The following is a 9,915-nucleotide window of genomic DNA, read 5'->3' on the forward strand; positions in this document are numbered from 1 at the left end:
GGATGAGAAGCCCCGGATGTCCTCAGCACCTCTCCGAGGGTGTTCCGGCAGGGAACTCTCTCGGATTAGGGAATCCTTTATCTCTGGCTTATATAAGACCCGGGGACTCCTTTTATGGTTGGCTTTTCCTGCTTTGTCAAGAGCAAAGAATAAATGTAGCTTCATCTGCGCTTGTGGGTTGGCTAACTGATTAAACATCTGATTCAAGCTAAGTACGGAACAGGCTTTTGATGGGCGGATTTAATTTGGTGTAAAAGCCAGGATGCCGTCCCCCTCCCTTACTGAACATTCCCAAGATAGCGGCTGGTCTGGTGCAATTAAAGCACCAATACTTTAGAAAGTCCGGAGTGCTCCAGTTTGTACTGAAGTGGCTCCTTTGAGTCTTTCCCCCTCTCCTTCCCCCTCCTCTTTTCTTTTCTTCCCCCCCCCGCTGATTTACCACCATTTCCAAGCATTTGCATTAGGAGTGAGCTCACTCTGTGTGTGTGTGCGCATGCATGTGAGGGTGTACGGGGGCCTGTGGGCGTCTGTCTTGGTGTGACACACTGAATTCCTCCTCATCTCCCCCTCTGCGAGCCCTGCCAGGGGAAGCATGCTAATGATGACCTTGCTGAGTAAATAGTTGTGGAATGAATAAGTGTTTTTCCTGCAATCTGAAAGGCGGAAGGTGTGATTACTCATCCATCTATCCAACTGTCTCCAGCACCTTTCAAGTGCTTCTCGCTTTGAGTCTGGGGGCGTGTGCGAGGGGGTGGGAAGCGAGGGGAGGCTGCCAAGATCTGGGTTGCCACAGACACCGGCCTCGCTTTTCCTCCAATGAACGCTGCGCTGAGAGTGCGAGAGGAGGCAGGGCACCACCCACATGTTGAGCTGTGTGGGGTATAAGTAGATGGAAGAGCCTGGACTAGTGGCAGTTCAGACAGGGAAGAGAAGCAGCTTTTTGCATCTCTAGTGAAAGCGCTTTTGACTCACCAAGTTTACCAGAGGAGAAATCACCGGGATTTTTGCAGCAGCTTCCAGCTTCTTTGTGCATCTCTGTGTGTTTTTCTCCAGCGGGGACTCTCTGCCATTCGAGATTCTCACCTCCGGACGAGCAGGTAGCAGGCACGCGTGCGGGGCTGGACATCTTAGCCAACTCCTCTCCTTGTTCCTGAAGGATCCTGGCTCTCTCTGGGACACCCTGAGCACGTAAGACCGGCATTTCCAGCTGGGCACCAGGAGAAATTTGCCTACAACTCTCTCTGGGATCCACGGGGACCAAACAGCTCGCTCTGCGGTGATATCTGATTTGGTTGTGTTTGTGTCAAAAAGTCATTTGAGGGGGGTTTAGAAGTCTCTGTGTGTCTTTTGGGAAGTGTTGTGGTGGGGTTTTTGAGAGCCAGCTCTAGTGCCAGGGCTTACGACCCAGTTCTTTCTGTGTTTGACACTCGTACGGTTGGAGCCATGCAGCTGGATAATGTCACCAATGCGGGCATCCACTCCTTCCAGGGGCACCGTGGAGTTGTCAACAAGCCCAATGTGATCCTGCAGATAGGGAAATGCAGGGCAGAAATGTTGGAGCATGTCAGGAGGACCCACCGGCACCTCCTGTCTGAGGTGTCCAAGCAGGTGGAGCGCGAGCTGAAAGGCTTGCAGAAATCAGTGGGGAAGTTAGAGAATAACTTAGAGGACCATGTCCCAACTGATAACCAAAGATGGAAGAAGTCCATCAAGGCCTGCCTGGCCAGGTGCCAGGAAACCATTGCCCATCTGGAGAGGTGGGTCAAGAGAGAGATGAATGTTTGGAAGGAGGTCTTTTTCCGTCTAGAGAAGTGGGCGGACCGTCTGGAGTCCATGGGAGGCAAATATTGTCCTGGGGACCACGGAAAACAGACTGTGTCCGTTGGGGTGGGAGGCCCAGAGATAAGGCCAAGTGAGGGGGAGATTTATGACTATGCCCTTGATATGAGCCAAATGTATGCACTGACCCCTCCTCCTGGGGAAGTGCCCAGCATCCCCCAGGCCCATGATTCCTACCAGTGGGTCTCTGTGTCGGAGGATGCTCCAGCCTCCCCAGTGGAGACCCAGGTCTTTGAGGATCCCCGGGAGTTCTTGAGCCACTTGGAGGAATACTTAAAGCAGGTGGGTGGAACAGAGGAGTACTGGCTGTCTCAGATCCAAAACCACATGAACGGCCCAGCTAAAAAGTGGTGGGAATACAAGCAGGACTCTGTTAAGAACTGGGTTGAGTTCAAGAAGGAGTTCCTCCAGTACAGCGAGGGGACTCTGACTAGGGATGCTATCAAAAGGGAGCTGGATTTGCCCCAGAAAGAGGGGGAGCCCCTGGACCAGTTCCTTTGGCGCAAGAGAGACTTGTACCAGACCCTCTATGTTGATGCAGATGAGGAGGAAATTATCCAGTATGTGGTAGGCACCCTCCAGCCCAAACTGAAGCGCTTCTTGAGTTACCCCTTGCCCAAAACCTTAGAGCAGCTGATCCAAAGAGGCAAGGAAGTCCAAGGCAATATGGACCACTCTGAAGAGCCCAGCCCACAGAGGACCCCTGAGATTCAGTCAGGAGATTCTGTGGACAGTGTGCCTCCCTCAACCACTGCCAGTCCTGTGCCGAGCAATGGCACTCAACCTGAGCCCCCTAGCCCACCAGCTACTGTCATATGAGCTAGTCCAAGGGAGGCAGCAGTCTGGGTTACGTGAAAGGGAGAAAGGGGCGTATTTAGGAAGCTTCTCCTTGGAGAGAGGTTCTGGCTGAGACGAGACATGAGGTGTGCTCAGTCCAACAGCCCATAGCAGAGGAATTAACTTTGCTTGTGGGGGGAGGGAGGCGATGGGGGAGAGGCACCTTGGGATGTGGTTGCCCACCTCACCTGAGCCATGCAATACGGTGGTGCTGGAGATACTGCTTGCACCACTATGGGGAATGGACAATTTTATGAGATCCCTGACAAGAAACTAGAGACAATTCCCAACTTCAGAGGCAGCTGCTTAGCACTGGCAGCTTTCAAGGACTCCAGACGAGTGCAGCAATTGGCTGAGGGTTCCTACCCATCTGGATCTCTCCTTCTCCTTCTCTCCTCCCTCTTCTGAAGAGGTGTCCCTGTCCTGAGGAGACATCTTTCTTTTGACCCTTGCCCATTTCTGATTTACCACTGGGCTTCTGTTAACTTGGCAATCTCCTGTTCTTGCTTGCTCCAAAGGATTAAATAGTTTTTTTGATTTTTCTTTTTAGAAGAAATCCTATGGCTTCAGGAACTGAAAACTTTAAGAATCTGGATTATTTTTAGTGTTTTTCATTTCACTGCACCTAATACCTGCTTTAATGTTTTTCCTCTCTAGAGGCTCTTACTGGTTTACTTCTTGTCTTACTTTCTGCTCACTCCAATCAAGGCCACTGCAGTGCAGAGGCAAATTTCACCCTTTCTCTGCACATTATAATGTGCATTCAGCAGGAAACAGAGTTTCAAATTAAATTCTGAGCTCATTTATTGAAGGGGCAGTCTGCTTCCTTTCAGAGAAGAGAGGGTGTCAAGGTGGAGAGAGGAGGCACCAGAGCTATTTTGAGAGGGAGGGGGGAGGTAAGGGAAATAAATCCTTATGCTTTGAATGAAACAAACAAACACATCCTAAATCCAGAGCAAAATATCCCCCGAGCAGCAAATTGAATCCATTCTGATATATGGAGACAACAGGAGCTTTTGCCATGTAAAAGCAAAAAGAAGTGAAGAGAGGAGCTGTGTGTCCCAGCACAGTTTCAGCCTGTGCCTCACAACAAAGAGTTTCTACTCACACAGACTCAAAATGCTCTTGGAAAGCCTGGCGCCCCTGTCCTGAAGCACCTGAGGACAGAGCGTTTTCTATTCACAAAGAACTTTCTACAACATCTCCTTGCCATGGATGGAGACGGACTTGGACTCTGTGACATTTTCCATGTTGAGACAGCAATGCTCAGCGCTCACCTTGCTTTGGCTAACACCTGATGATAGGACTTTGAGACGAAACTGCTGTAAGACATATTCAGGAAGTTTGGCTCTTCAAAGCTTCTTGAGGCTGGACATATCTTGAGCATCATCTGCATTCACCACCAGACCAAATAAACAACACCTCCGCAAGAGATGCAGCAGGGATGCAGCAACAGGAGTGCCCCTGGGATGCTCCTGACATGTGGCACCGGTGGCTCGGGACACCTTTGGTGTACCTCCTTCCAAGAAGCTGAAGGTAGGGCAACTCTCTGACATTCTCTTCTCTGCATTCCTCAGACCTAAACTAGCCATAGCCTGTCCAGTAGGAATCTTGCACTGGGATAAAAAAAAAATCTGCAATGGGACATGAAGCATTGTAAGTGACAGATTAAGTTTGGGAGAAAGGGGAAGGAGCCAGCCAAAGGGAAATAAAGGACAGTGAGTGGGAAAAGTTTCCAAACAGGACAGTATCTTGCACTCTCTGATTAATATGGGGAGGAAATGGGAAGCTTCTTCATTACCCCAGCCCAAGGACCTGTCCCATAAATCTCTGGGCTTGAGTCCCCAGCTGTGACAATACATCACAAGTCCATGCACAGCCCAAAGGAGATGCATGCCTGCTCTGCACCCGCGCTAGAAGCGGTGGGGGCTTTCCTCTCACTTGTTCAGGGTGAGTTAGTTTGGCAGTGGCTGCATCTGCAGAGATTCTCACTAATGACCTGAGATGAGTGGTGGGGGAGTGGGTGTCATTGCTGAGGATGAGCTGGCCATGCATTACAAGCATTTTCTTCTCTTGATTACAGTGACTCACTCAGATCCTCCTCTGAGAAGGAATCACTTCACAGTGCTCAGGATTTGGAAGGAAAGCCAAAGGGAAAAAGCTTCAAAACCAAGGGTTCAACATCAAACCTGCTGTCAGGATCCCCAGCCACCGACTGCCGGATCCACCGTGTGAAGGAAAGACTGGCACAGGTAATTACACCTCTCGTCTTACCCTTGTGGGCCTTTCTTAGCCTCCCCAGTGCCCTGACCCGAGGTACTGAATAGCCCAGGTGCAAATATCTGTGTTGGTCTTGAGACCTTAGCCCCAATGGTTGCAAGAGGCTGGCACCACCAGAAAGGTGGGATTTCAGCTTCTTGATGTAGGAACCCAAGCACCAGCCTCAATGGTTAATGCTCTGAGGACAGTGTGCATCATGCATTGCTTTCTGCTGGACCATTGGCAAATGCTTAGGCACCAATACCTAGTGGGACCTCCAGGCTTCAGACACCTAGTGGGCACAACTGAATATAACTCCATCTCCTGAGAAATCCCCTGTACTCTCCACTTTGGATATCTAACCTGAGCTGCTGCATTGTTTTTCTTTTACAGAGATCCCTGTTGCTGTTGCTGAGTTTCCGTCTCTGTGTCCAAGAGTCCTGCTTTCCCAGGGGAGAAGTGAGTGCTGCAGGAAGGCAGAGGGCAAATCATGCACCAAAGAGCCTCCCACATAGTGCAATGCCGTGTTCAAGGTGCTGAGAGCCAGAATGAAGAGTGGAAGCCACTTCCAACAGGATGAAGAAAAGACTGAGCTGGTCCAGGTACTCCAAGCACAGAAGAAAGTGTTGATAATGAAAAAAGAAACCAAGAGGCAGACCAGAAGAACCAAGTCTGGGCTTTGGGGACAGCGAGGATGCTGGGCTTGTACTAACTGTCTGTTGAGATAATACCATACCTCTGCAATTTGGGGCCACTGGGACTCACCTAAAGAAATCTTCACTAGATTATCAGTTAAAAAAACTTTCCTGATTAACTTTGCCAAATAACTGACCCTACCTAGGCTACGAACCCTCCATGCTGTTAATGCTGTAACTCATTTTTCCTGAGTTGAGGGTAGCTTCATTTCATGCGGGTATCAGTTTTCAAACCTCAAAGGGCTCTGAAGGTTCGGAGAAGCATCCTGCGGTCCAGATGCTTGTCTGAACTGTTTGAGCCTGCACAACTGGGCCAGCTGTCTTGCCAGAAGGGAGACTCTTGTGAGACAGCAGGCGCTTCTTGGATCTGCATGGGCCAGAGTTACTACAAGAACTGGGGTTCTTGTGCTGGCTTTGGCATGACTGTTTTCATCCAGACCCAGGGAGTGCAAAAGTTGTGCAAAAGACAAGAGCTTGAGTGAGTTGGACAAGACAGTTTTGGTTCACATCTCAGCTGAAGAGGTCCAGTTGGTTCCTCTCTCTTCCAGAGCCAACTGTCCCGGGTATGTGTGTGTGCGTGTCAGTGTGGGTGTATGTGTGTGAGCAATCAAATCCACCTAACCAAATTCTGTGGTGTTTTGTTGCATTTGAACTAAGCCAATGGGATCTAATGTACATTCCAACAACGCTCAGCAAAAATGTCCAGGACTGGAAAATTATGTAAAACCATGTAAAGGCAGACTTCATAGGCATCATCCCAAGGTCAAAATGATGTTTGATTTTGAGGTGCTCAATTTCCATAGTCCCTTTCAAGTGACCTGGCTGCCTGAAGATGCATTTTATTTTCCCATAGACTTTCCTGCCTTTTTAATGAATTAGCCAGTCTGTGCTACTTGATCATTTGGTCCTGAGGTTTATACATTTTCAGCTGACTTTTTGGAGTGTGCAGAACTGAATCTCCTGGATTGATTTTATTTTAATTATTGCTCCTAGCAGATTGGAGCTTTACTTGTAGCACCCTGGTTTATATTACCAGCTTCTCCAGGAAGGACTGGTAGTTTATTTTCCTGGGGCAGAGTCACGTGAATGAAGAAGTGTGTATGTGTTGTGTCTGTGAATCTTTAACAAATTTCAACCACTGGATTTTTTTTTTTTCCTTAGGCAATTTTACATTTGACTCTGACAAAACTACTTTAGAGTTTTTATTTTTACTAGAGATATTATTAATTCAAGCAACCTTGTACAAAAGGCAAACACATTGACTCACTACAGGTTATAGGGGTTGAAGCCAAAAGGTCTTTGTAAGCCGACATCACTTGCCCTAGATCTGACTGTATCAGGCAGTTTATTCCTCATGTGTCATGTTGGAGTTACAAGATCACACCAAGCCACTAGAACCTGCCAATAGAATAGTGCTACACTCTATTTGCTATTGTAGCAAAGCCTTTTGTAGATTTATACAATAAAACTTTGAAATATCTGCTTCAATTGTTTTGTCCCTTGCTTTCTGGTCTTTCTTCCTTGGTTCATGGGAGACTTAAGTATCTGTTGCCCTCTGAAGATTTGGTCTTGTCAGCCATTTGGGCTTGTTTGACTCATGAAATCTTCCTTCTCAGCAAAAGCAGAAGATTGACATAAAAATGAAATGTACTGGGCCTTTGGAGAAGAGCGGTTGGATATAGAAAATATGGAGGTGTTTTAAGGGGGTTGTTTAGCATCTCAGATTGCGTCAAATGTAGCCCATGAGGCTGGGAGAAACAGTCCCTTGTGAGACTGTGGATTGTGCAGGGCTCTTGTTGGGTACAGCTAAGAGAAAGGCTACTGAAACAGAGGGCAATCACGTTCCCACCCATGTGTGAGAGGTAATACACATGGAAGAGCTGAGGCAAGCCAGGGCAAGGTAAAGAAATCTCTAAGCCTGAATCAGCTCTACTTGATATCCAAAGAGACTTCAGCAGTCAGAAGAGTCAGCGCTCAGCAGCACAGAGAGCCAGGAGCTGGTGCTTTGCTACCTAAAGCATTCCCCTACAACAGGGTTATTCTCCATTCCTTGGGTTCATTACCTGTAAAACACCTCTGGGTCATTGGGGTTGGAGGAAGGTCGGGATGTAGCAGAGTGTTTTAAATTGAAATGAGTATTTTTGCGATAGGCTGGGCTCAAAGATCTGACCCCAAAGACCTTCAGTCCATGGAAATAGAGGGCTCTGCTCTGCCTCTGCAAATGCCCCCTCTTCTGAAAAGGTTTTGCACTCAGGTGGGTTTAGGCCCCATTCCCTGCTCCAGCCCTGGTCTCTCTCCAACGAGGAGGGTGTTAGGACTAACAGTCCAGGGTGTGATGCAACTGCTAATGTGCATTTTGGGAGGTCAGCTGGAGAAACAAATGGACTCATTCCTTTCACAACAGGCACCAAACGTGCATTGCCAAATGCACCTCCCAGATATCCCTCTAAGCACAGGTTGAAAAGGCAGAACATGGTCTGATGGCCAAAGATGCCTGAAGGATAGCTGCTAACCCTTGTGTCTTCAGCTTTTTACAGCTCATTCAACCACAAACTCTTACCAAGAATGAGAAAGAAACCTTAAAGATGCAGTTTGGGTCAACAGCTGAATTCTGCCTTTGTGCCCTCAACTACTGCCACCAGTAAAGAGGTTAAAAACAATCATTGAGGGGACAGACCAGCAACAGGGGTGCAGCCAGTGTCATCCCATCCTGGGACGGTATAGGAGAAACTGGGTAGGAGAGCAGGGTTAGACTTTGCATGGTCTATGGACGTGGCCAAAGGGCTGGATCTCCTGCAAGGACCAACCCAGTGCCTTGCAAAAAAAAGCAAGAGCTGCTCAGCTGGAGGTGCTGAGCTCTTCCAGCAGAGGGGGGCAGAACTCCACTGTACACTGTGGGAATTAAAAAAACACTAGAAAGAGAAAAATCCATCCTCGTCATCATCCATCCCCACATGGCCCAGTCCCACAGCTTCAGCGATACAAGATCAGTGGTTGCTTCAGTGGAGGACGTCTGAGGGCAAGGAGAGAAGTGGTGATGAGAGGTCAGTGTGGAGAGGTGAGGACTGATGGCCAAGTTACGGTGGAGGAAGATGGACAGGATGGGGATGCCCTTCTGAGGGAGGTGGGAAAAGTAGATGAGGCTGGGAAACGCCTGACTGTGACAGATAAACTCGGAAGGTTTCCAATTTTGTTCCAGAGCCTTCCAGATTTAAATCTAATAATTGTTATTTACTTTCTGACAATTCTGGATTAAAATCCCTAGAGAGTCACTGGACCTACACCTTCATTTAATGAAGAAATGCCTTATTACTGCTCCTGGCTCTGTCAGTAGGGAATCACCTGGAATAGATATAGCCCAGCGATGGATCAATTGCCTCAAACTAGTTGAAACCCCCATCCAAAATCAAAGTGGGAACCATCCCTGTGCTTTCTGGGGCATGATCCAAAATGCAGAGCTATTCACAAACTTCACAATCACTGATGGAAAAGGCATGTGGGGTCAAGCACTTGTAGAATTGAGAAAAAAATCATTAATTCACACTTACTTGATAATATTTTTTTTTCCTTCTCTCTTTACCGTGGCTATACTGATGAGCTCCTTAATTTCTTATTCAGAACAGCTTAAAGAAAGTGCTAAGATGGACCTTCTCGGAGTATTGCATTCATACATGACATATTTGTTCTCTTTTTTTCCCTTCTATCTCCTTCTTTTTTAATCAAAGTGATTGCACCGGTCAGTCATGTAAATCATATTTATTGACTTTTTAGGCAGGCATGTGTTTGTGCACAGCCTAACTGCTCCCTTGGAGCCACATTTCCCAGCAAAGCAATGTGTAATTAGGGAGGCTGTGAAACTTTCATTATTGACACAATCGGCTATAATGGCTCCACTTATCCCGTCAATACGATGCTCTGCTGAGTTCTGGGTGCTCACTCTGATCATGGAGCAGGATGTTATCTTAGACCCATTCCCACAGATACTAATTTGTACTAAGTACGAATTGCAGGCAGGTGACATGCTTTTTACAGCTAATATCTAATCATTAAAAACTGAAAGGAGGTTTGCTGTGTGGAAAATTGGGCTCAATTCAGCAGTTTTAGGTGAAAAAAAAGTCGGTGATAATTATCGAAGGGGCAGCCATTTTCATTACTTTTTAGGCTACATTTAGGACTTTTTAGGACCACATTTCTGAAAGTTAAAGTGATCATGCAGTATCAGTGTGTTTTTCAATCTTTCCCTCTTGCATGTTCATTAACTTTCAACCTGTTAACTTGCATCATG

At 47.4% G+C, this 9,915-nt stretch overlaps 1 protein-coding gene across 1 annotated transcript; it reads left to right on the plus strand.

Annotated features, from left to right (window-relative positions):
* Positions 1–942: 942 nt before the first annotated feature.
* Positions 943–7,112, plus strand: ARC (activity regulated cytoskeleton associated protein). Its single transcript, XM_076328998.1, has 3 exons — positions 943–4,212; positions 4,760–4,928; positions 5,329–7,112. The coding sequence occupies exon 1, from the start codon at positions 1,444–1,446 to the stop codon at positions 2,656–2,658; it is 1,215 nt and encodes a 404-aa protein (XP_076185113.1). The 5' UTR covers positions 943–1,443; the 3' UTR covers positions 2,659–4,212; positions 4,760–4,928; positions 5,329–7,112.
* Positions 7,113–9,915: the final 2,803 nt, after the last annotated feature.

This window comes from Aptenodytes patagonicus, chromosome 2, assembly GCF_965638725.1.
Source record: "Aptenodytes patagonicus chromosome 2, bAptPat1.pri.cur, whole genome shotgun sequence".
NCBI classification, from domain to species: Eukaryota; Metazoa; Chordata; class Aves; order Sphenisciformes; family Spheniscidae; genus Aptenodytes; species Aptenodytes patagonicus.